The following is a 26,358-nucleotide window of genomic DNA, read 5'->3' as shown; positions in this document are numbered from 1 at the left end:
CATGAAGTCTATGCGCGGAGCCCTGTGCAAAATAAATTCCGCTGCTGCCTGCCCGGCGTTGATTCCCAATTTATTTCAAGAGAGTCGGCTTTGGGGAGAGAGTCTGCAGGGGGAGGGAGAGAAAAGAATACTGAAAATAAAGCCGGCGGCCGCGGGCTACTGCCTGCGTTTGTGTGCGTGTGCCCTGGGTGTGTGGTGTTTGTGCCTGGGCGTGCGATTTAATGGAGCGCCTCTCTGCCTCTCCAGTGCGGCCAGAGCTCGCTTCGCGCACCCACCCCTGCCGAGGAGCCTACTTGCTGCAGCCCAATGCATTGTGTAAGACGCGACCTGTTATGGCCACCACTACTTCCGGGTTCTAGCATTCTGGTCGGAATCCACCTCTCCGCCTGTGCAACACACACTTTACACACGCACGGGGACTGCAAACGGGCAGCATCGATCGTGGCTCCTTTAAGACAAACTCAGACAGACATTTTTTTTAACCCTCCTTCTCTAATCTCCCTCCAGTGCAGCACTTGCAAAGAGGGAGAGAGAGAGGGAGAGAAAGAAAGAGAGAGAGAGAAGAGAGAAACTGATTAGGAATTAGGACTGATTCAAGGGAAGCGAGCGCTAGGGCTTTGTGCATTTGAATATTAACATTTGAGGTGTTCTGACCAGAAGAAGACAGAGCGGATGATCATTCATTCACCACGTTGACAACCTCGCCTGTGATTGACAGCTGGAGTGGCAGAAAGCCATGAGATTTGGTAGTTGGGTCTGAGGGGCGCTCTTTTTTTTCCTTTTCTTTCTTTCTTTCTTTTTTTTTTTTTTAAACTGATTTTTGGGGGAGAGAAGATCTGCTTTTTTTTGCCCCCGCTGCTGTCTTGGAAACGGAGCGCTTTTATGCTCAGTGACTCGGGCGCTTTGCTTCAGGTCCCGTAGACCGAAGATCTGGGACCAGTAGCTCACGTTGCTGGAGACGTTAAGGGATTTTTCGTCGTGCTTTTTTTTTTTTTTTTTTCCCGGGGAGTTTGAATATTTGTTTCTTTTCACACTGGCCTTAAAGAGGATATATTAGAAGTTGAAGTAGGAAGGGAGCCAGAGAGGCCGATGGCGCAAAGGGTACGTATTAAAAAACAATTGTGGAACTCAAATGTGAGATTAAATTGAAACGTGGCCGAAAGACACTGCTAAAAAGTTTCCTTTTTTTCTCTCTCTCTTTTAAAAAATGAGGCTCCTAAAGCCGTGGCCTAAGCGAGAGGATTTATTCAATGCATTTGTAGACTTATGTATGTTACTTGGAGTTGTTAATTAAAGGAATCTATTTATCTATAGATTCCTAACCAGCAGCTATATAAATAAAAATGCAAGCTCAAACAATCATCTGGGTTTTTTTTTTTTTAAAGCTAGATACCTAAAGCTGTAATTTGAACATTCAGAGATCAGAAGTTTAAAGTTATGTTTAAACTAAAATATACAGCTGGAAACTTCTGATATGTTATTGATTATGCTCATCTTTAATATCACTAGAAGTATTCAGCTTTTTAAAGGAAATAACTTTGTCATAGTATAGCCAATTTTTTGGTCAAAAAACATTCATCTTTTTATAGTAATTTCAATTTGTATAGACTTGTATACAAGGCAATATTTTGCAAGTTTCTCTTAGATAAGCCCTCTACTAATTGAATACTAAGCACACAGTTACTCACTTTAAAAATGCAATACTAATTTCCCCATATTCCTTTTTCAATGGAAATGCAGTGAGAGTAAAGTGAGACAATGACAACCCAACTGAGGTAGTTTCTTAAAAGAAAGGGGGTCTACAAAAAGCCTTCCTTGCATAATTTGTGTCCTGGCCCTCAAAGCCCTGTTTGCAAAAGAAAGTTACTAGGCTGACACATTTTTCTTTACTCCTTTGGTTCAGGCAAATGTCAGCGTTCTTCCAAACTCTTTTCACACCTCTGGCTTTAAGGAGATGAAAGTGGCAATTCCTCCTTTCTTTGAAAATCATTTCACTCTCAGCGCCTCCAAATCTTGGGAAAATAACTGCCTGGAATGAACCAATTAGAAAAACCTAAATAGCTAAATTTCACACACACAAAATAATGACAATCAATATGAAAGTAGTTTTTTTTTTTTTCTGGAAGAGGAAGATGGAAAGTTGTGCATTTGCTTTTGAATTTGCTTTAAACCTGGTGAGTAACATTTGCCTCCTTGACTTCTAGTCTGGAAAGAAAGTTCATAAGAGTAAATAAGAAAATAGAATATTAGCTGCTTCAACTATAGATTTTCTTTAACTTTGGGGGTGGGGAATTGCCCAATTCTAAATTCAGCTCTGATGTTCAGGAAAAGCTACCCTTCTTTGAGTTTCACTTATAAGGGGTCAGTTAGTTTTGTATAATTTAGCAGAGTTTGTCTTGGAAAGCAAAAGAAATGCAGTGTCTTGTAGGACTGCCTAACCTCACGCTGGCAGGGAAATAAAATGAGAAGCCTGTCTAAATTCACGCGCTTTGCGTAGCTGTTCCCATCGTAACTTTTTTTTTTTTTTTAATTCCCCCTGATGTGAAGGGGCTGTGAAACTAGGCGGGTTTGCTGCAGTGTCCTGGCACGTTTTAATATTGTGATTTTGAATTTCTTCCTCCAGAGACATGCCCGTTTCACCTTCTACCCTCGGGAGAATGCTTCTCTTTCTCTCTTTCTTTCTTCTTTCCTTCTTGCCAAAGGAGCCTGAATTTCTAAACTAGTTGATAGGGACACAAGTTAGGGCAAGATCATTCATCCCAGACGAGTCTCGCTGAGAATTCTGTATTTTTTACTTAAAGCTTTAATTTTAAAATAAGAAAAACTCAGCTTTATAGATGCAAGGCCACCGAATTCCGGGTGGAAGGACCCAGCTGTACTGACCTTATATAAGCTCGGTGCCTTGCCGTTCTCCCATTTGCCCGCCTGGCCTCCTGAACCTTCTTTCTCTCCTGTTTGTCATGCAGTACGACGATCTACCCCATTACGGGGGCATGGATGGAGTAGGCATCCCCTCCACGATGTATGGGGACCCGCATGCAGCCAGGTCCATGCAGCCGGTCCACCACCTGAACCACGGGCCTCCTCTGCACTCGCATCAGTACCCGCACACAGCTCATACCAACGCCATGGCCCCCAGCATGGGCTCCTCTGTCAATGACGCTTTAAAGAGAGATAAAGATGCCATTTATGGGTAGGTACAATGGGCAGCAGGTTAAGTAGTTGAGACTCAATGCTTCCCTCTTTCTCTGTGCCCTTGGTAAGAGGAAAGTCAGAGTTCTCTGGATTGGAAATACATCTTTGGTGACTTTTCATTCACATTTCATGGATAATTTGGGGAGGTGGCCTGCCATCCCTGAAGCCCTACATCCCCATACACACTCTGTGCACATCCAGTGCCCTGCTCCACCATGGCAGTGCCCGCAAGGGGGTCCCAGATGAGAAGAAGCTGGCTAAAGGGCCCTTGTCCCCTCTCAGACTCCTTCAGCGGGCTGGAGTCCTCCCTCGCTCGATTTCGCCCGAGAGCGTTAGGGGTTTCTAAATGCAGGCGCCTTTGTGTTGTAACGAAACTTTTAGTTTAAGGGAAAATCTCTTTTAAGCCACTGATTGTTCTGACTTGCTGAGTTTACTCAGCAGCCTTATGCTGGCTCTGCCACTGCACAATAAAACCAAAGCAGGACAGTTGCAGGTCAAGCAAGGGGGAACATGTTTTGCATTTAGGGAGTTTGACCACTGAAGTCAAGGAGAGGAGCTTGCTCTGAATTGTTACACACATTAAGAAACTTCTAGGTGTTTTAGCACTTTGTGCTCAAAGGTGAAACCTGCAGGATTTAGAAATAAGTACATTCGGGGTGCTCTTCCTCGGAGGTTGTTCTCTGGCTGCGGTTTACACTGCTTTCTCCTCCGCCATTCGATTAGACCCTGGGCTAGTAGAATCCTTTGAAACTCACTTGTGCCTACTGTGTGCCGATGAATTTGGGAACCTCTTTTTACTTTGCAGAAACTTTTATTTCTATTTATTTATTTTTTAAAAATCAGGACACACTGACCCTCCCTCGCTGGAAAAAAAATATATATATAATCTTTTTACTTTATTTTCTGATCCCTTGTGCGATGGGCTTGTTTAAATCCCACTGTTCTGTCCGCAGAGTTAACTACAAGTGGTTTAGGCTCTGGGACAGAACATTTGGGGAAGCTTTGTAAAGGACCCCAAACTGTTAAATTCCCAGCTGAGCTGTGAGAGCTAATAAAAGACTTGAGATACCTCCTTGGGCATTAGAAGAAGCTTTTCTTTCTTTCTTCTTCTTTTTTTTTTTTTTTCTCTTTTTTATGGGCTGAGACAAGCGACATCTAGGCCCCTCGCAATACTAGCTGCTTTGCCACTTCGCGGAGACAAAATGAAAGGCTCTACTGCAGGGACATTTGAAGGAACTTTCTTTGGGGGGCGGTGGGGGCCATCTGCGAAGGGAGGGGAATGTGCGTGGAGCTGAGGAGGAGCCTCCCGGCTCTCCGAGGGCCTTGGGGTTGGGATCCCTAGGTGCAGCCCGTTGACAGTCGGCCCCACGGCCATGGACGTCCTTTCCCCAAGTTAGCTGAGCGCCTGCCACCGAGATCCCCCGAGCCTGGGCTTCGCGCGGCCGCCTAGGAGGAACCCGCAGGAACCAGCCCTCCCCAACTCTCCGCCCGGCGCCTTTCTCCTCCACCGGATCCTGGATGTGCAGTGGAGGGGACGAGGGCTTGTCGGGTGGGAAACTTAATTCAAAATGGCTGCTGGAAACGCTTGGGTTTTATTCGTAGCAAATGTTGCCAATTTCTCCGGCCAGATACGCTAAACCGATCCTCAGATACCGTCCATGGCTCAGGGCCTCCGACTTCAGGGCTCCAGGAGGAAGGGGAGGTGAGCGGTCACCTGGGTCTGGGGGAGGGGGAGGAAAAGGAAAAAAGTAGATGACACAATCGGAGAGGGGGTCTGTTCCTCTTGCTCCTCCAGCTGTTTTTCTTGGGCACCTTTTTCCATTGACTGGGGACTAACCATTATGTTGTTTGTGACTGTTGTATTTTCTTGCAGACACCCCCTCTTCCCTCTCTTAGCACTGATTTTTGAGAAATGTGAATTAGCTACTTGTACCCCCCGCGAGCCGGGGGTGGCGGGCGGGGACGTCTGCTCGTCAGAGTCATTCAATGAAGATATAGCCGTGTTCGCCAAACAGGTCAGCAAAATAGATGTTAAAAAGTAAAAGAAACAAAAAGAGAGCCCCCCTTCGCCAACACACACACACGCGCGCGCGCGAACACACACACACACACACACACACACACACACACACACACACACACACGGCACACTTTCAAAAGTAGCCAGCACGTAGTCGGCCTTAAGCCATGCATGTTACCTCCAACCTCAGATTTTCTTTCTGTCTGAGTGTCTGTTTGCAGATAACTTAAAATCACCCATCTGCATCCCCACTCACCCTCCAGAAAGCAAACGTGGAGAGCTCACTCTGTAGCTGCTGTGGACTCGGCGGTCTGAGCAGCCTCCCCGAGAGCCGTAGTTGCTAGTAGAAGTAAGACTGAGCTCTGGGCTTGTTTTCAGCTTATTTAATTCACACTGAAATGTTTCTGCGCGGGACGAACTCGGTGTCACAGGGTCCCTCCCGGAGGGTTACATCCTGCCCCCGACAGTGTAATGAGGCAAGAAACTAGGAAGGCGACCAGATTTCAAATTTTCTTTCTTTTTTCTCTCCCCTCCCTCTCCCCTCTCCTTCTCACTTGTATTTAGATTCGCGCAGAGAAACCTCTATTTTCTTCTAATCCAGAACTGGATAACTTGGTAAGAGCGGACCCCTATTTCCCTCCCCCGCCCCCGACCCCCTACCTCCCACCGCCAACGCCCTCAGCTTTGCTTTGAGAGCCCTGAGATTTCTAGACCGGTCTTCCCGTGCCTGCAGGTTGGCTGCAAATGTTTCTGTACACGGACAACTGGTCCGGGACAAGATCCCGGGGAAATAAATTCATCTCGAGAGGGGCCGGGCGAGCCGGCGCGGGGAAACGCGAGCTTTTGTTTTTTATGACAGCCGGGCTGCGCAGCTCTAATCAGTGCGGGGATTTATCTCCCGGCCTGTCAGCATGTGTGCTTAAACTTTGCGGACTTCCTAGCCCTCTAAGTCCCATCACGAGGGCAGCCACCGGACAAGAGCCCCCAAACAACCAGTTTGCCTGAAAGGTGTAAGGAAGGCAGCAGAAACTTTGCAATGGGAAAAGCCACAGTTTGAGGGCCATTTGGAATATTTTTCTCTCCACTCCTTCCAAGGACACATGTAGTCCAGTGTTGTGGCCCTTTTGGGGTGGGGCGGGGCCAGTGGGACTGAGAAAGGGGAGAGCCATGGGGGAGGAGAGTGTTTATGATCCTCACTTAGATGTTGTGTTGTTGTTTTAGCTAGTTTTTTTCTTAAGAAATATAAACCTCTAGATGGTACCCAGTTGCTGCTATTAAGTTTTAGTGTTATTGCCATAAATCAAAATAACTCTATTTACTGGTGGGAGGGGGTGCGCTGGAGATTGTAGAGCTGTGACAGCCAGTTTTCTGCAAGCCAGGAATGGGGTGCTTATTGTTTTTGTATCTTTGCAGATGATTCAAGCCATACAAGTATTAAGGTTTCATCTATTGGAATTAGAGAAGGTAATTTCTCTAGCCTCTTTTCCTTTTACTTACCCCTTACCCCCAAACACACAGGGGGGAGGGTTCAGAATGGCTGAAGTTCAGCCTTCTGATACATTTGCATAAATGTCTTTCTTTCTGGTAATTAGTGTCAAGGCCAATCTTAGCGTCCATTTCTCTTCGCAGTTTAATTACAATTTCAGCCACTAAAACCGGGATCACAAACGCCCTAGCCTTGTGTTCATTCTTAATAACTTGCTGGCTTTGTGTAAATAGTTGCAATTCTGTGCATCCCAGCTGATGTTTAGAATGCTGCTCTGAGGTTGTTTCACAAGTTAATACCTCTGTTGTCTCTTCTCATCCTCTTCCTTCTCTTCTTTGCTACCTCTGAGGGAGAAAAAAGTTTTATTCAGTTGTAGTGAGTTTCTGGAAGACAGTCTTGAGAGCAAGGGCAGATCAGACACAGGGGAGAGGCAGAAGGGGAGAAGGAGGAGGAGCGGGAAGGAGTCTGGAGGAGGTGGTGGGGAGGCACATTAAACGTTTTGCAGAGACAAAGCAGAGTTGATAGTTGTGTCAATTTCTTGAATCTGTGAATCCTGCACACACTCCACCTTCACACTCAAGAAAGGGTGTGGGATAACATGATTTTGCTAGCTGTTCTATAAATCTCAGCAATAAAAACTTAATGCATTGTAATTCAAACTAACATTAAATTGCAAGCACACTGGGGTTTCTTGTGAATTTTTGCATGTCAGTGATGCCTGGGACCTGTAGGAAACCTCTGCACTTACACTTAAATATTTCGAGGCATTCCTTCTCCTTTTTGTAAAAAAAAAAAAAAAAAAAAAAATCAATTTGATATGTTTTTGTGTGGCTGTATGTTTTCCCATATCAGGAGTACTGGCAACTTGATTTCCTTCCATTTTTTTTTTTAAAGAAAGTTTTCTAAAATATGCCCCTTAGAGATAAAAACCTTCATTACAAATATAATAAGGACTTGGGTTGTCAGGCATTTATCCTATGCCACCACAGTACAGGTTCTTTGGAGAATATATATGTGCATATATACACACGTATACATTTTTTTCTTAGACACATTAGAAAGGGATTTATGATAAAGTCACTGGATGAAATTAAATAGTTTACCTTAAATGTCACCTACGCAGGTCACCTCTCTAATGACCACAGCCCCAGGAGCAGATGAATTTAACACGGGTGTTGAATATGTTGTAGCCTGTGAATCATCTTGTCACTGTCAATTTTCTGGGATATCTCTATTTTGCAAGAAAAGAAAGTTATTCCTAATTCTGGATGCGTCTGGGGGTCTCTGGAGGACAATTGCCCTGTGTTTCCCCTATTTGGAAGTTTGGATCTCACAAGGGGGGTGGATTGCACTTGTCAATGTCATTTATGCACTCCTGATTATATTCCCATTTTTTTATTTCTGTCATAACGTAGGTACACGAATTATGTGACAATTTCTGCCACCGGTATATTAGCTGTTTGAAAGGGAAAATGCCTATCGATTTGGTGATAGACGATAGAGAAGGAGGATCAAAATCAGACAGTGAAGATATAACAAGATCAGCAAATCTAACCGACCAGGTATGCGCTTTTCAATTTCAACATCCCTGGGGAAAAAAAAAAATCTGTATGCATATTGCTTGCTGGGTCACTACTACCTCCTTTTATTATTTGCATATGATTAAGTCCCTTTTAGATACATTTCCATCGAAATGAAAATTTTTGAATAATGTGGCTATTATTGCTTCATTAAGGCTGGCTCTGGGATTCGACCTGAAGAGATGAGCTTGTAAAAGCTTTGCTAGCAAACTTGACCTGTTTCTTGTCGCTTTTAATTTTTGTCTTTATTTTATTTACCCTCTATAATAATGGGAGTGTTAACTGCCAGTGACCGCCTCTGATTGTAGGGGCTTTGTTCCGGAGCATTTTTCCCCCTTCTATCTTCAAGAAAAGAAAAGTGTAGGGTCTGCTTATTTCTTATTTTATTAGGAATAAATCCAAGATAGGTGGTCTAAGAAAGACAGCGAGAGTTTGAAATCTAGCAAATGCTGGCTATTTTCTCCCTGTCTGTACGGTTCATTAGCCTGTCTTGTCAGTTTTCCTCGGCCGAACGCTTCTAGACCTCACTGAACATTGCTTTGTGTGGTGTTCACTGCAAGCTCGCCCATTTTATTGTACTTAATAGAAAAAATAAGACCAGGCCGAGGTTATAAAAACAGATAAATATGGACTTTTCTCCTCCTTCTTTCCACTCATCCTCCAGCTGGTATGTGCTCTGGGCCCTCTGGGTTGGCAGCTTGTGGACATATCAGCATCAGGGGCACCCCGGCGGCTCCCTGGGTAAGGAGGGTGGGGGACCTCGCACCGCCTTTGCTCTCAACTGAGGGCCTTGGCTTGCTGCACCCCCTCCTCTCCTGTCTTCCCTCCAGGCCCTTCTTCCGATGCGTTACTAAGTGGGGACGACTTTTATTTGGAGTTGCTGTGGGGATTTCTCTCTCTCTGTCACCCCAACACCGCCGTTTGCTCCCAGGGTGCCTCTCTCTCTCCTGTGGCTGTATCTCTGGATTGGTCCAAAGGAGTTGCAAAAATGCAATGAAAGTGAAAACGTGTAGAGTGAGTGAGATGAAACAGGGCTCAGAACAGTTCCGTTGCGAATTGTAGCAAGGCGTCTAGAGATTTGGGTAGCTGGCCTGCTCTGCACCCTCCCACCCTTCCCCCCTATATAAGTGAAGTCCCAGCGTTGTTTCTCTTTCTGACTCGGCACGTGAGTCCAGATTTGGGGGAAGAGATCAGCCTGCCTTTGTTAAGCCAAAGGCCAGCTACTCTGCAAGCTCTGCCATGATCTCTGTTGGCCAGTGGCTGTCTTGTACAGTCCTTGTCGAGCGCCTGACGCCTGGTTCTTAGTGTCATCTTATGGTTTTCTTCTCTCAACATCATCCTCTTAAAATACATTCTCAGCTTGATTTTCTCTGGGCAATCCCCGCGACATGGGCTGAATTCCTCTTTTGCCCATGGGGAGCGAGAAACAGGCAGAGCAGAGATTTAAAAGTGCCAATGCGCCGGGTCCGCACTGTGATCTGGAGAATTGGAAACTTTGGGCAGTGTAGACGAGTGCACAGAACACGCAGCGTGCGCAATCCCAGTGCGGCCCCACAGAGGTGGGAAAACTGCAGGCGGCTCCCAGCCTTGGCCCCCGCGGGCTGCCCGGGCCTCACGTCTGGTTCAGCCCGCCAGCCCTCGCCCGGGAGCTGTTGAGTGCAGATTCTGCTGAGGAACCCTCGAGTAGCTGCTGTGGAATAAAAATTGCAATCCAACAAGCCTAACTGGAAAATGGGATTCTAAAAGCTCCGGAGTGCTGGGTACATAAAGCTATTTGAGCAAATTACAAGAATCGCTTAGGGGCATGAATGAAATCAACACTTTAATTGCCTCCAAAATGAAGATTTATACCCCATTTTCTCAAGGAAGCATTATTTTATTAAAGTCAAAGATAAAAGACCAAAGTTATGGGAATTTTTTGGAGGGGGGAGAGAGAATACAAAAATTAATATATCATGGAGCTCCCCCCTTCTCCTTCCCTAAACTTTTGTTACCCAATTCCCTTCAGATATGCAAATATTGGTATGCAATTGTATCGGATAAAACTTCTCATTTTATTGTCTTCTACCTCTAAAATGAGAATCTGACTTCTGGTCCCCGCTGGTTAAGAGTGGGCTTCGAAGCTTTGGCTGAGCTCGTGGCGCTGTTGGCCTATAGGCCTGGGCTCGCTTGTGTGACCCCCTGGGGCTCACCCAGGTTTCAGCTGGTCGGAGGACAGCAAACCCAAGGTCCGGTTTGGAGAGGGGAGCGCAAAGCGCTGGGCGCATGCGGTACAGTGCCACGGCCGCCGGTGGGCTCCACTGCCCTGGGGAGCTGAGGCGCGACGAATGAAGCACCAGGGAGCCTGGTGGGCGCCAGTCCTCCGGTCTGGAGCCTGCTGGCCTGTCCCTCCGGGGCGCTGAATCCCTAGTGCGGCGTCCTGGGGGCCGGGCAGGAAGGATGGCCTCTCCACCTGTCTGCGAATGCAGCCCAGCCAGTTTGAGCCTCCGCAGAGGGTGCGCTCCGGGACTGGGCGCTTCTCGTGCTGTGAGAACGCTGGGCCTTGTTAGCTCATCAACCCCTCTGTCTCTAGGGCCCGTTGGCGGCACGGTTTATTTTATTTTACCTGTTTTCCTCGGAGGAGGAAGACTGCCACCCGCGCGGGGACCTGGGATCGACGACTTTGATACTAGGCCGTATCCCGGAGGGCTAAGTCGGCGGAAATCCACTTGACCTTGTAGCGTTAGTCCTGTCCTTTCCTTTCCTTTTTCTTTCTTCTCTCTTTCCTATTTATTTATTTATTTTAAAAATAGGATTAAGACACCAGTAGAAGCTGTAATCCCGTTTCTTCCCCCACTCCCAGTCTTCCGGGCCGCCTGGAGGTCCCTGCCGGAGAGAGCCACTTTGGCGGGCGCAAGCCTCCTGGGCGCCCTCTCCTGACCGCCGCGCTCTCGGCTCGGCTTGGCTGTTCCGGGCTCCCAGAGGCTGGGGGAAGCGAGGGGCGCCAGGGGCTTCCCGGCCTCAGCGTGGGGCGGGGTCCCGGCTGCGACCCCGGAGCAGAGGGAGAGGGGGGCCATGATGCTAGGCGTCGAGGCGAGGGTTGAGCCTGTTTGGCTTCAGAGAACGATGCGGGTTCGACCGGAGGCGGGGCGCGTGTTCTAGGGGCCCTTGGGTGGATTATGGGGCGCCAAGAGGGGTCAGGCGAGGAGAGGCCTGGCCACCCAGTTGCTAGACTTTAGGCCGCACTCCAGGAAGGAGCAGTCGGCTTCCTTCCTAGGCCGCTTCTCTTGCGCGCCACTCCTTGAATCTAAGCATTTTCCACTCCAAGAACGCGTTGGGAGAGAGGGGAGAGCGGAGCAGAGTCTCTAGGCCCCCAGGGCCGCCTCCCGGGGTGGCCACGCCTGCCGGTAGCGAGCCGAGATTAGCTAGGTCTGTGCTCGGGCCTCAGCGGTGGCCCTGGCTCTTCCCATAAGCAGCGGGAGGCAGAGAAATGGTCCCTTTGGATTACAGTTTTTATTCAACAGCAGCTCTCCGGGGGGTCCTCGTCTGAATCTGCATTTAGCAGCTCCTGGGCGAAGGCTGTCGGGCTGCACAGGACGCCCTGTTGCATGTTAATCCAGATTTGTCTCTGACGTCTGGGGAGAAGTAATATGGCTTGCAGTTATGGAACCAGAGAGCCACGCTCGCCAGGCAGGTTAAATGCCAAGTGCTGCCGAGCTCCCGGGGGACGGCCGCCGGGGCTGTGCAGCCCAGACTGGAGAGCGCAGGGCCGCCAGGCCTCTGGGATCTGGGGCAGGCCGGGCCCAGTGCGCCTTGGTTCCCAAGTGGTCCTGGGAACTCTGATGGCGATTGTTTTATTTCAAAAGTTCACAATGTTGTTTCTGAAGCAGAGTTTGGCTTAAAATCCTTTAAACTGAGGTAGAACTTGACAGAAAACGCCCTCCTCCGAAGAAGCGGGGGAAATTCTTGCAAGGGAGATTTAAGCTTTCTCTTTAAGGGAGGTGTCACAGTCAGGGATGAGGCAGGGAGGGGAAGAAACAACCTAATGTCCTGCATGGATTGGATCTGCTGCTTTAGAAGCAAATAGATAGGGCCAGCGAATATTTACGAATACTAGAAATGTCCGCAATTCCTTGTCATCCAATAAGAAAAGTGGACACAAACAGCGGGAGGCAGAAAAATGGTCCCTTTGTCAGGTAGTTTGTTTTTAAATGCTTCCATTTGTATACATCTTATTTAAATTATAAATGCTTCGTAGGTTCCCACTTAATGCCTTAATCCTGAAACCTCTCAGTCCACAGGACTTGCAAGTGATAAAGTCTTAGCATCACCTAACTTTACATTTGATTGTGTTGTGGGTCATGTGATATAGTCTTAATTCCTTTTAAAATATATGTCAAATGGAAATTATGGCAAGATTCTCTTTAATGATTAAATAATAAGGTGTTGACTGCTTGTCACTACACTGGCTAATTGGGATGTTCATTCTAGGCCCTTTATTATATAGCACACTTTGAATTAAAAGTTAGTTGTTTACTGGGTATATTTTTATTGTTACTTTCTGATTGGCTTTTAGTGTGTATTTATGTGTGAGTTTCAGAGTAGGGATGTATTGATTCTTAATAGGGACACTTTTAAAACATTCTAGAAAAAACAAGGGGAAAAAAGTACAGCATAGATGCAGATAGGTTGAGATCACTTACATTGGTAAATGTCTCTAAGTCTAAACGCTAATACTACAAAAAATCCTTTGCATAGCTTCCCTCTCTCTCTGTCTCTCTCTTTCTCTTTCAATCTCTCTCTCAGTGGAAGTCCCCAGTGCAAGTTGCATGAATAATGGAAAGCAATGATACTAATGCTACTTTGTACAAAGTAAAGCCTCATAACAGTAACTATTGTTCAGTGATTTAACTAGCTCCATGGCAGTAGGTCATTCAAATAGCAATTCTTCCCCCACCAGAATGACTCCATTGCTCACCATTCTGAAATATATAGAGTAGTTGTTTTATATAGCTATTGGTCCTAACTTAGAGACTTGTATTAGAAAACATGGAGAATCTTAAATAATAGAGGAAGAAGAGAAGAGAAGGGAGAAAAATGTATTAAAATGTGGGCCGGGCTTTCAAAAAAGTAACTGAAATATCATGCTAGAATTGTCCAACTTTGAAAATATATAAATTTTAAATCATTATGTTTTCAAACATTCATATGTTTAAATTTTTAAATGTTTGTCATAGTCCCAAAAGATTTAAAACACAGCTGTGGCTGGGTGACAAGAAAAAAAAAATCCAGTAAAATTCTATACTCTTAAAAAACAAAGACTATTTGTGCTCCCATAGTAGAAACTTATGTTTATTAAGGCCAAATAGATAGACTAAAGTATTACCACGAGGCCTACTGTCCTAAAACTAGCTTACCTTCCCTAGCGTACCTCACAGGTGGAGTTGGAGAAACTGTGAATAATGCATAACAAATTATATTAAGACACTTGCCATAAATGAAAATACTGTCAACATGAATTTAAATGAAGTATTCTCATATTGGTAATGTTATGCTTTCCATTGCAACAACAATATTTTCTTATGAAACATAAATATGTCAAACAAATGTGAAATGCTAAAGTTTTAATAAATGATCATTTAATCATCAAACACAACCCAAGTATGTATACAAAAACTTTTAAAGGAAAGTCGGCATACAGCCAAATTACTATAGGGACTAGCAGGGAAATGATCAAAAAATGAACATGAAATAAGACTTCCTGTAAGAAGGTCTATAATTCAAAATTATTTGACTCCACTGTCAGGGAAATAGTTGAAGGATAGTAAACTGATACAGTTCTCAGTCATTTTTGTTACACAGTCTTAAATGTTTGCAACTGTAGCATTTTACATGGCCTTTTGTGGATTATGATATCTGTCATATTTGAATCAAAGTACTACTTTAATTTATGACATAATCGAAACAAAATTTTTTGCCATTTCTCCTGAGTGCAAAAAAATTTAATATTTAGGAATTAAATAAAAATTATGGGAAAGTATTCTTTTACAAATAAAGAAAAATAGAATGCATGCGACACAGTTTATCTGACAGTTGTGCAGATGTTATTATAGATTTAAAGATTTTCCAAATCCCAAGTAAAACAACACTGCTCTAAATCCCGTTGGGCTTGCTCTTCTTACTAAGCAGGAAATATCAGAATGTAATACCTGTATAAAAAGTTCTGGACTAAAACATGTAAAATACAGTCTCCCAATTTAAGTTTTAATAATAATTACAAAATTTGATTTTTGGCATCCCGTAGAATTTTGAATATTTTGCTATCCTTAACGTATACGAATAAACCATGGGTGTCTAAAATCAATTTTGAAAAGTTCAAGCAAATGAGTGTGTCCATGTAGTGTAAAAGATAAAAGAACATCTTCACGGTATCTTTAACATGCCATGATTTCAAGATTATAGGAATTTAGAGAAGCTTTTTGGAGTCTTAAACAGACTTTCCAGGAAGTATACCTACATTGGCCAATTGCTGGAATCCCTACACTTGTAAATTGGACATTTGAATAAATGGTATAAAGGATACTATGTGAAATAAGTAAGAATACATTCACTTAAATATTTGTCACTAGAATCCAATTATGATCAATGTAATGCATTCAAGTGCACAGAATTAAAGCAATTGGCAACATTTTACTAGACTTTCTTCAAACACTCTTTTGCTAAATAGCATTTCTTAATCTAGAAAATATGTTCTTGTTAAAGGAAAATACAAGAGTGCAAATATTTTCCAATTATTTTATATTCTTGACTTCTTGGTTCAGAGTTTCTAAAACTGACTAAAACACTATCAAGGGTTGATTCTCTGATGGAAAAAATGCTTATTTGTATACATATTGAATTATACACCTGTTGTTTATTGGTGTCATGAGTATATATAATCAAATACAATTTACAGCTGGAGTTGTATAGTTGTATATCAATACAATTGAAGTTTATAATGAAATTGACACAAATTATAGCTATATCTGTTTTAAGATATAAAGTAACCATATTATGGTTTTTCCATGACATATGGACCAATTTATATGGCATACGCTAATGGAGGACAAATAAGTTGAGCAAAGAAGTTTTACCTTATTTGTAATTCTCAAAAATACATTTCTACAATGGATTCTTCCCTTGTACTTCATAATTCCATTTACAATTAATAGAATTTATACTCACGAAGTAAACAACCTTGAGTGTGTAATGTTATGGTTCTTTAAAAAACTCAAATAAAATCCTGGCATGCACCTATAGTCTCAGCTAATCCAGAGGCTGAGGCAGGAGGATCACTTGAGCTGAGGAGCTGCCAGCTTGGGCAATATAACAAGACTCTGTCTCAAAAACAAGACCAAAAAATCCTTAAATGAAATCATATTATTCAAAAAAAATAAAATGCCTATTATTATTAATAAGTTTACGAAGTGAAACTTTAAAAATGGCCACAACCTTATGAGTTTAACGAATATTAGCAACTGTTATAGTTGTGCTGCTGCTTTTACGTTTTAACCAAATACAAAGTCTTACATTTTACGATGGACTTAAATATACATTATTTTAACTCATTTAGAAGATATCAGTAAATAACATTTTTGAGTGATATTAGAATTACTCTAATATCAATATATGACAACATTCTAGTATCAATACCTGGCCACATAAGCTAGCTTAGAATGAATTGTTGCATGTGAATTTCCATTTCTATAGAATTTTCCTTACACTTTACAATACGGTTTATTGTTTATTATCCATTAACTTTAAATTTCTGGGTTGTTGGTTATTATTTAGCAAGATAGAACTATATCTCTTTCTTTTTCTGATCACTTTTTTTCTGCCCTTTGGAAACCTTCTATGCCTGAGATTTGAACTTGAGCTAGTTTGCTAGGTCTCATTTTCCTATTGTAGTGCCTTGTGGGTTATTACCCATATGTGGGTTATTACCCATATGTGGGTTTGTTTTCGTGAGAAAATGAAGAATGTTACTCACTTCAAAACAGGAATGAATAGAGGCCAAAGTCATCAAATATTCCCAACCTGTGCTTTACAATTAGGTGAAAAACTGAAAACTGTGATTCTTATTTGTCTTCCCTAGAGCTGTGAACACTTGGTATAAAGATTAATATTAGCCCCTTTGTGTTCTTCCTCTAAAAGCCTAAGTGTTTATTTTCAGCAACTGTATTCTTAACTGACTGTCCATACTTGGTCCCAGACCTCCATAATTTACATTTTATTCTGAATTTGCATTCATATCACATCCCATAGAAACTCTTTAAAGTGAAGTGTGTTTATGACTATTATGAAACTCTGGAAAATGAAGTTTATAATGAAATTGACACAGCCATCAAAAGGACAATGAAGAGAGCAATTTGACTGTACATCCAGAGTTTCCTTATCCCATCTCAACTTGTAAAAGGCTTATTTCTCTTCTTTTAAAAATATTAGAAGCTGAATGAATAAGAATTTATTTGACAATAAACCTCCTCTTAATGTCTCCACAACTATTTGGATGTGTTTTCGAATATTAACTTAATTTGATAGACAAGCTATAATTAACTGTGACCTATAGTGTTTTCTGGTATTCAGAGATTATTCCTTAGCAATTTGAAAACTTAATTTCAAACTACATGATGTATAATTTCTGAAATTCTAAAGGCATACTTACGCTATTTACGTGGAGTGTTTGTCTACAGAGCTTCAAAATGGAAATACTTTAGAGAGGTGGAGGAACAATTTTTACATACAAAGTCTTGGCAAACTAGCTAGTGCAGGTGGGCTCTTTTTGCATACTTTTCAATATATAGCCTTCCTATATATTTACTGCAATATTAAAATTTTTCTTCCTGAAGGAAAAAAAAGCTCTGTGTTTCATACAGAAACTCATATATGACATTTTAAACCTTCACATTTCATTGATCATAAAATCCAGCCAATATATATATAGAAAATTTGAAATAGCAGCAAATAGGCAAGATGCTATTTGCTATTATGCTACAATCAGAACAGAAACTTTAGCAGTACAATTAATTAGGCATTTTGGGTTTAGTTGCAACATTTACTTGAAAGTTCCCACCAGATCTGGAGTTGTTTTATAATCCACGCTTGAGAATATTTTAGTGTAAAAAATTTGTGATAAATCACCATTGAACATTACTTTTATTTCAAATTGCTCCTTCCTAAGAGATGTAGTGTCAGGAGTAACCACCCTGCCCTTCACTCTTGAACATATAAATGTATTATTTATTTACATTCTATCATATACATTATTTATGGGAATTATACTATAACTCTACAGAGCATATGGAATTCATCTTCATGAGATAAGGGTGGCATCTCTGCCAATGTGGTATAGCCCTAAGTAGATAATTAAGGATCACCCTCAGACTACAGATAAATATTATCTCTTATAGAGTCATTACATGTTTATATTTCATAGCTCCAGAGGCAAATGTAGTTTGCCATTTTCATTTTAATTGTCATAGTTTTCTTGGCTCTAGCTTCTAACAAAGAGAAACAGGAATTTTACATTTGGAATTGATCTTGATGATAAATTAATATGTTCAAGAAAAAGAAAGATATTCAGTTGCAGAATTATTTAACCCCCTTCCTTTCTTTCAGCCTGCTTTCCCTGTCCTTAATGTGTTCCAAAATTTTCTGAAGAATGTTGTTCATAAAGTTTGTAGCACTGTTTGTGTATTTGGTGGCTTGGCCTATTGTTTCATTATATTTTGGGTTTTTAAAAGCTGTGTTTAATAACAAAATAAGCAAGAAAAAACATCTGAGTTATTATGTCCCGTACTTCTTTGCACAAAATAACAGAGAGATATAGAATATGCTTGTTCTGTGCATATGAAGTGTATTGTTAGTGTTCAATTTTTTTATTCTAATAATTATTCAAAGGCAGTAACAATCTGCATTTAAGTGAGTATAAACATTTTTATTCTGGAATTTGGAATTTGCAGCAACTCAATTTTATTTTCCAAATTACCCTGCCATTTCAATTAGGTGCATTGTTCTTCACTCTACTGTTGCGACATTCTAAAGGTTTGCTTGCCATCCTAATAGTGAAATGTTTGAGTGTTTAATATTTATTGAGGGCATGTAAAGAACATGCCAATAGAAAAATAGGAGAACAAAACATTGACAAATCAATTATGGGGCTTTTCTTTGCTCGTGGTATACTTTCAATATTCCAAATACTCTGTAACTGTTAAATAGTATGAATAATCTCTAGAATAATAGCCTTGGGTGTGGCTGAAGAATGACATTCTGATTAACTGGAATTCCTTAAAAAGTGCACAGTGCAACTCAGCATCTTACTTCTGGAATTCACAGTTGCTTTGGCTGATCTCTTAGTTAAGTATCTTGAAATATAGAAAACTTGACCGTTGTAGGAACCAGAAACTCAAATTAAATCTCAAGATGCTTTGAGAAAGGCCTCACTGATGATTTTACCCAAGATAAATAATGAAGGAAGGGAATAATCTTTTCCCAACTCCAAATTTAACGTTGTCAGTGGGCTTAAAGATGCAGACATTCTTGAGGAATGAGAGACACTTAAAACACAAAATGTTGCAAAAAATATAAAAAATCAGAAGTGCTTCTAAAGAAACCATAGGGAAATTAGAAAATACCCTATTAATAATTATTAGTGGAAATCAGTGGTAAATATAAATTTCTATGATTCTTTTATTCAAAGTATAATGCTATGAGGTAGTAGAACAAAACAAGACTATATCTTGGCTGAATTTTTTTTTTTCTTCTTATGTCTCAATTGTGTGTTCTCTGGCTCAAGAGTTTAGAAGTAGAAAAGAGAAAACTTCAGAAACACTTGAGACTAAACAGTTAAGTGTATTGCTTGTCATTTTTAGTTACACATCCTTTCAGGAAGGTGGTGTTCTAATGAACAATATACAATTTAGAGCCAGAGCACTTATATTTGAATCTAGACTTTGCTCTGAGAGGGCAAGTCACTGCACCTTGACGGGCCTTAGTTTAATAATCTGTAAAATGGGGATAGTAACAGTACCGACTTTACTGAGTTACTGTAAGAACTAAATAAAAATGCATCTAAAACATTTAGAGTAGTAAATCCCCAATAAGCACTTCATTACATTATATTTTATCTTCTTGCTTGTATTCTGCCTAACCTTCAATAACAGGAATTGGGTTTATGGAGGAAGGATTGGGTGCTGGTTGATGGGGATGTTGTTTTATAGAGTATCTTATAATCGTAGAGTTTAAGAAAAATATCTTAATTCTTATTATGAGGGGTCAATTTTATTCTGATTTCAGCATAGTGTAAAAGGAGACTGAACTCAGATATTTTACTGAGATAGTATAGTGAATCACTGCAGACTCACTCCTAGGGTAAAATTCAAATAACAGTTACGTAAGGACCGTGTGCTAAGTACTTTTCCCCCACATTTCTGAATACAAATACTTCATGCTGAGGTCTTGTTGCTTTCAGGATATTATTATCTACTTTTACTCATTATACAATGTTTTCTGCATTATTGGGTTTTTCATTTTTTAAATTTTTTTTGCTAGGAGCCTTGCCTAGAAAGTTTGTGGTTGAAGTTGTTTTATATAAAACACTTTTAAGTTTATTTTATCTTAATTTGTTTGCAGAACAAGGAGCACTGATACTAAGTTACGGATGTAAAATAAAACACTGGGAAGCAAACAGTCTTATAAAGAGGATTTTATAACATCAGGTGTACTGGCATGTAATTTACTGATTCTTCTCCCACTGCTAAGTAGAAATAATAGAAAATGATCAGAGTTCAGCAGAAAACTCTCAAAAGATAAATGAATAAAACGGATTGAAGTATTTAGGTATACTTATTTGGAAATATAGTGGTATCAGTGGATTAGGGTTTTTTTTTCAGTCAAACATTTAACTCTATGAACTACAATTTATAGGTATGATTTCAAGAAGCACCTAGAGTCATTAAAGTCAGTAAATATAAGAATTTATTTTTATTAATAGCATGCCAGTTATAATACAATGGCATAGAAAAAGAAAAGGTTATCAAAACATAGATACTTTTACTAAGAATTTTAGCGTATTGAGGCTTTATCTTCTCTCTTCTTAAGATTTTTCTCTACAAGAAACTGGTAAGTAGAATTTGAACATTCAGGGCGCTTGAATAATTTCTATTACTTACCAGTTTTGAGAAATTGGCATTTATGGTCAATTGCCCTTTGGTTGTAATTATTCCTTTTCTTTGTAATTTGGCTGAATGTACCACATGTAGAAATCTATATTATCTTCTTAGACCACAGTAGGGTCACCATGGGATGATGTTAGCATTGATTGACAAAGTTAAAGAATTGGGCAAAAAGTATCAGTGCTGTCTTGATTTCATCAGGAAAGCCTTTGGAATATTCTGAGTGTTGTTTTACATCTGTAGACCTCTGCTTAGCATAGTTGATTCACTTGTAATTTATTGGGTAAATTAATTCAACTGTGCAGGTTAATAAATTCCTGAAAATGTTAGAGTGGAGACCTAAAAGACACCAGGCTGTTGAAAACTAGGGTTTTAAGCAGCATTGGGAAAGTGTTCTGTGGTATTCAGTCCTGTCTTCCTAAGGTCCCCACCCTCACTGCCTGCCACAGCAGCCCAGCGCCTGAGTATTGAGAGGAGAATGAAGCATGCTGATTGCAGGACAGTGGGCAAAATCTTTAAGGGATAGCAGATTTTAAAAATATATCTTACAGCCAGGCTGCTTTAAATTCCATTACAATGTAATTAAAAAACCATTAGATTCATTTTTTAACATTCTTTTGCCTTATGCCTTACGTATGTGATAGGTGTGTGTTGCGGTGTGTGCATGTGAACCCATGTGCATACTCATGTCTGAACCCAGGCTTTAGTGATTTCTGAAGCTTGAAGAATCACCTGGTAGAAAACTTTTCATTTAAAGATGAAATTACTCCTTGGAGAATTTTCACCAAAGGCAAGAAAGCACAAAAATTCTTTTCCTCCTCTCTACATGCCTCATTACACAGAGATAGAGGATTCAATGTTTGGAAAATTATCATTTTTGTAGGTTTTATTTGTGGTACGTGAGAACTGGGAAATATGGAACTCTATTTAACAGATGCTATGTCTACCTATACAAACTACCCACAATGACTATCATATGATTTTTATACACACACACACACACACACACACACACACATTTATTTGCAAGCAATTCACCAGAGTTGCTTAGCTGTTAAGGTCTTAGAAATCTGCCTCATTTGATGCTGAAGTGTACACACTTATGCTGCGTATAAAAATACTGGCTGGCACCAATGTAGTGAGTGCAAGACGTAAGAGATGATTACATAACCAAGATGCATTTCTAGATTAAAAGTGCACAATGGCAGATATGACAGGGCTGGAACTGTGAGAAGAGGCAGTGTGGTGTGTTGGTGAAAGCCACAGATTCTGAAGAGGGATGCTGGATTTCCATTGTCTTACCGCTAATTTACCATCTGCCCTGAGTCACCAGAATTACCCCTCAGGCCTCTATTAAGTGGAGTCATAAGCACATTTTATCACAGCATTAAAAAAGGGTTCAACGAGAACCCTGGCAGGGCTTACAGACTTGGCAAAGGTAAGCGAGTGAGGGAGGGGGCAGAGAAGGAAATGAGCAAAAGGAGAGTTGGTGGAGAAAGTGGATAAAGTGTGTGAGGGAGGTAGCCTTTTAAAAAGTTGGCCTCTCTGCCAAAGATGAGTGTGGGCCTCCATCAGGGAGTGCCTCAGGCACCTACCACTCTTTTCCCAGAACCAGCAATTGCCTCTCTGCATTTTATCCACTTTTCAGCAGGGCATAGTGTGGACTTAGAAAAGGTTTCTCTAAAGCATGCTATTTCACGTCCATATCATTCCTCACAACACTTTAATGTGGCCCCTGAATCCACAGCATGTGTGCACAGTGAAATATTCATTTGTGAATGTTTATGGCATTTCAAAACATCTAAATGCTCAAAAGGTAAGAGCAGTTTTTCTGTGTTAAGAAAAAAAAAAAAGGCAAAACAAAACATACTGCCTAAACTTGTTGTGGTTAAATGAATTTTGCTTAGTGATTTCTAGGGATTTTTTTTTTTTTTTTTAGAAATCCACGTAACTTTTTTTCCAGAATTACCTGAATTTGAAGTTGAGTAGATGTAGCCCCAAGGGAGTATGTTTTGAGAGGAGCAGGCTGTATCTAGGGCTCTAGCAAATTATAGGTGCTCAATACATGGTAGTTGAGTGGGTTGAATGATTATATGGTATGTTTTGGTTATCAAGCAGATACAAATGTGAGCCACCAAGCATTTCAGTACGAGTTTCAGTATGACAAGACTTTAAATACTCAGACATAAAAAGCCTTCTCAGCATCCCCATTCCCCAGCTTCAGGTACACACAGGTAAATGTGTATTGTTTCTCACAGCAACTCCTGTGCCCCTTCCCTTCTCCTCATTTCTCTGCATATGGATCTCTCTCTGATCCCTTTCCTCAGATGGTATCATTGATTGAGGAGTGTATAAGAAATGATATTTGCTGAAGTCATGCACCTTTAAGGATCCCGAAAAACACTGTTTAGACAGAGGGGAAAAGTCAAGGGGAGCCGGGCTAATTAGATGCACCCCCCCAAGACAGTGTGGGATGCTGACATACAGCGATCCCATTCACTGTGCTTCATGGAAGAGCACAGGTGTGCACATGGGCACATACATACAGACATGGGCAAGCCTGCCAGTGTGAGTGTGCATGTGTATGCCTGAGTACCATGCACACTGGTGCCTTCTCCATGCGGACCTGGAGACTGTCCTCACCTGGAGATAATAAATTGTTCACTTTTGGAGACAAGCCAGCTCTTTCAGGCCACTAGAGATTACTTACTAAAGAGACCGTGGTGATTTGAGAGAGTAAATGTACCTCCCCAAAGAGAAAGCCGCCTATTGATAGGTGCAGACTGACTTCGAATTTTGTACACTGATTATTTCATCAGTTTCTACGTAGCTGCTAACTGACACCTTCACAGTAAAGATCATCAGACTCTCAATTATCCACCTTTTTGAATGGGACCAGTAGTGTAGAAGTTTTGAAGAAAAAAACAACAACTCTATTTTTGGTTCGAAAAAAATGATTCTGGCATCATACTGATGTGGTGAATGACTGACTGGGAAGATGTGTCAAGATGCTTTGTATACTGTAAAGTGATTTATAAATATTAGGCATCGAATTAAACTTGATGAGGTAGGGAGGAACAAACCACCTGTAAAAATCATGTTATTCCAAGGTGAAAATAAGATCAGTTTGCATTCCCTGAGCACACAGCAGCTGGGAGATAGCACAAAGCATACCAAGCTGTGCACGAAGCCAGCTCAGGTTAACCATTCTTTCCAGAAGGTCTATACACTGAATATACCTGTATGTAGATACCCCAAGGTTGGCTTAGGTCAACTTATGTTGTTACATTAAGAACTATAGAAGCTGCCATTTATTGAGTGCTTGCTGCATGCTTGACAATTTACATATGTTATGTCTGCAAGGGAGTACTTTTTATCCCCATTTACAGATGAGGACATTAAGGTTTCAAGAGGTTATGACTTACTTAAGACCATGTAAGTGGCCCAATCAAGTTTCCAACAGGACTCTGTCTAGCTTTAAATTTTCTTTTTTTGACTGTTATGCTACAACTGAGTATTAATCTATTTTTATAGTGGTGTGTGTTTGTGTAAGTGCAAGTATGTGAGGTATATTTAAATTGTACTACTCTTTTTTAGATATTTTGTGATGTCTCTCATATGGGAGAACACAATGCCAGGTGACAATTTAACAAAGATTCCATATGTATTACTTAAGTTATTCATTCAAAAATATATTTGTATCTAATATAATATCAACATTTTCCTAGGATGGAGGATATAAGCGTAAATAAGATGTAGGCCAGGATTTCAAAACATTCATAGTGTAGAATTGTAGACAGGCACAACAGGTCATCACAAAGCAAAGAGTGAAAGGCTAGAAGTGTGCATGAGATGGTCTGAGCTCTCAGAGCAGCAGAGCCTCACTCATCCAGGGGATGATGTGTATCAGGGAAGGTTTTCTAGGTAAGGTGGTATCTGGGCTGTGCCTTAAATAGCAAGAAGGAGATAATCAGGGGCTGGGGTCAGGCAGGGCAGAGCAAGGCACTGCAGGCAGAGGAGAAGGATGAGCATGGGCCTGGAGCAATAAGCAGCAGAGTATCTGTGAGAAATCATGTGCAATGGGATGTTGCAGGAGCAAAAGAAACAAGGAGAGGAATGGTCCCTTGGGGAGATTATGAAGGGCTTTGTATACCAGGGTAAGGACCTCAGATTGTATTCTGTAGGCAGTGAGGAGCAGTCCATTCATTCAACAAATGTTTCCTGTGTGCCAGCCAACTGCTGGGCACTGTGATTGATAGTCAGGATGCAATGGTGAGCAAAACTGACACCATGCCTGACCTCACAGAGCATATGATCTGGTGGAATGGAACTCTTTTAAAGGTTGGGAGTGATGAGGGCCTTAACAAGAACAGCAGTCATGAATATGGAATGGGGGAGATTTATTTCAGAACTATTTGGGGGTCAAAAATAGACAAGATTTAGTGACTGATTGAATGGGGAGGTGGAGAGAGAGAGATAGAGAGAGAGCGTATGAATGGCTCTCAGGTTTATACCACAGGTGGAGGATGTGATACCTACTAGGACACGGAATAAAAAGGAATGAGTAGGAAGTTTAGTGGAGACAAAGAGTTTAGCTTTGGACTTGCTGAGTTGAAACAAGTCCACTTTCGGACTTCTTGAGGTAGATGTCTTTGCATGGAGATGGTTTCGCAGGTAGTTGGACATACAAGTCTAAAGACCAAAGAAGAGATTCAGACACACACGTCTGGTAGCATATAGGAAATCAAACCACTGTGGAGGAGGGAATTATCCAAGGAATACCTGGAAAGTGATAAGAGGACCTGACCTCTGTCCAAATTTAAGGCATAGATTGAAAAAGAGTGAATGGTAGAAGAAAAAAAAGTCACCAGTGGTAACTTTATTCAGGAAGCCAAGATAGTTTTTGAAGTTGCAGTTTGTTTGTTGGGATGTTGGTGGCATAGTGACTAATGAACAATTCAGATTCATTCCCTAAGCACTTGGTGCCTGCTGAACATGAGCCATGCATTGTGCTGAGCTAGGAAAGGAGAAGACAGAGAAGATTAAGATACCATTCTCACTCATGGAGGAGTCAGGGGAGCTCATTCTTTCTATTTTACTACAAGATGCCAGTAAGATTGCCTTAGAGATTGAAAATACCATACATGGAATCAGAAAAAAACCCCAAACAACTTATTTTGAAGTGTTCTTAAGAAACGATAGAAGAAAATGGGAGTGTTCTAGCTGTCAAAGAGAGAAGATATGAGGAGAATCATAGCTTGCTTCAAATATTTTAAATGGCTGTCTCTTGGGGCCCTAGAACTAGAAAAAACATGAGCAAAAATTAAGTTAGTTTATATATTATATATCAATCAAGAAGAACTTACTGATGGAGTGCAGTTTCTAGCTGCCTGCCTCCATTTATGACAATAGAAATAGTGTCTGGAGGACACTGGCTGTCAATAACAAGTTAGAGTGTACATTCAGTGATCTTTCAGGTCTTTCCAGCAAAAGATTTTTTTTTCCCAACAACTTCTTTGTTGTTATTGTTGTTGTTGTTGTTCTTGTTGTTTTGTCTAGCCCTGTGAACATCTCCTAGAGCAGTGGTTCTCAAATTTTGAGAGCACTGTATACCTGTTTGAGAATCTGATAAAAAGTTTTGAACCCTATCCTTTGGGAAAAATATGCAAGTGTCCACATAAACCCAAATATTATTCCAACAAGACCACCCTAAAATCTTCCACAGGTGATTCTGGACCTCAGGTTAAGACCTCTTGTCTTACTGGATTTCCAATAAATGAGAACGCAGCCATTGCTTACTCTGAAATTATATACATTGAAGAAAAAAGCCTCTTTGGGACTTAATTTAAAACCATGACTAAGGTTTTTTATTTATCTAATGCCATG

The 26,358-nt window shown here is 41.2% G+C and overlaps 1 protein-coding gene across 10 annotated transcripts in view; it reads left to right on the top strand.

Annotated features, from left to right (window-relative positions):
* The first annotated feature begins 360 nt into the window (after window positions 1–360).
* The window catches only part of MEIS1 (Meis homeobox 1), a 137,589-nt gene continuing 111,591 nt past the window's right edge, over window positions 361–26,358 (top strand). For 4 of the 10 annotated variants that reach the window (XM_063789036.1, XM_054677925.2, XM_063789034.1 and 1 more), the window contains exons 1-7: window positions 1,007–1,101; window positions 2,127–2,174; window positions 2,967–3,193; window positions 5,069–5,210; window positions 5,780–5,830; window positions 6,629–6,679; window positions 8,117–8,263. In XM_063789036.1, coding sequence (XP_063645106.1) covers window positions 1,090–1,101; window positions 2,127–2,174; window positions 2,967–3,193; window positions 5,069–5,210; window positions 5,780–5,830; window positions 6,629–6,679; window positions 8,117–8,263 — 678 coding nt within the window. In that variant the 5' untranslated portion in view covers window positions 1,007–1,089. Of the gene's footprint in view, window positions 1,102–2,126; window positions 2,175–2,966; window positions 3,194–4,480; window positions 4,898–5,068; window positions 5,211–5,779; window positions 5,831–6,628; window positions 6,680–8,116; window positions 8,264–26,358 lie in introns of those variants that run through there. The other 6 variants (XM_063789039.1, XM_063789037.1, XM_054677926.2 and 3 more) reach the window with 3 other exon arrangements.

The sequence above is a fragment of the Pan troglodytes genome, chromosome 12, assembly GCF_028858775.2.
Source record: "Pan troglodytes isolate AG18354 chromosome 12, NHGRI_mPanTro3-v2.0_pri, whole genome shotgun sequence".
NCBI lineage: Eukaryota > Metazoa > Chordata > Mammalia > Primates > Hominidae > Pan > Pan troglodytes.
The sequence above is the reverse complement of the archived record's forward strand: the minus strand, read 5'-3'. Positions and strand labels throughout refer to the sequence as shown.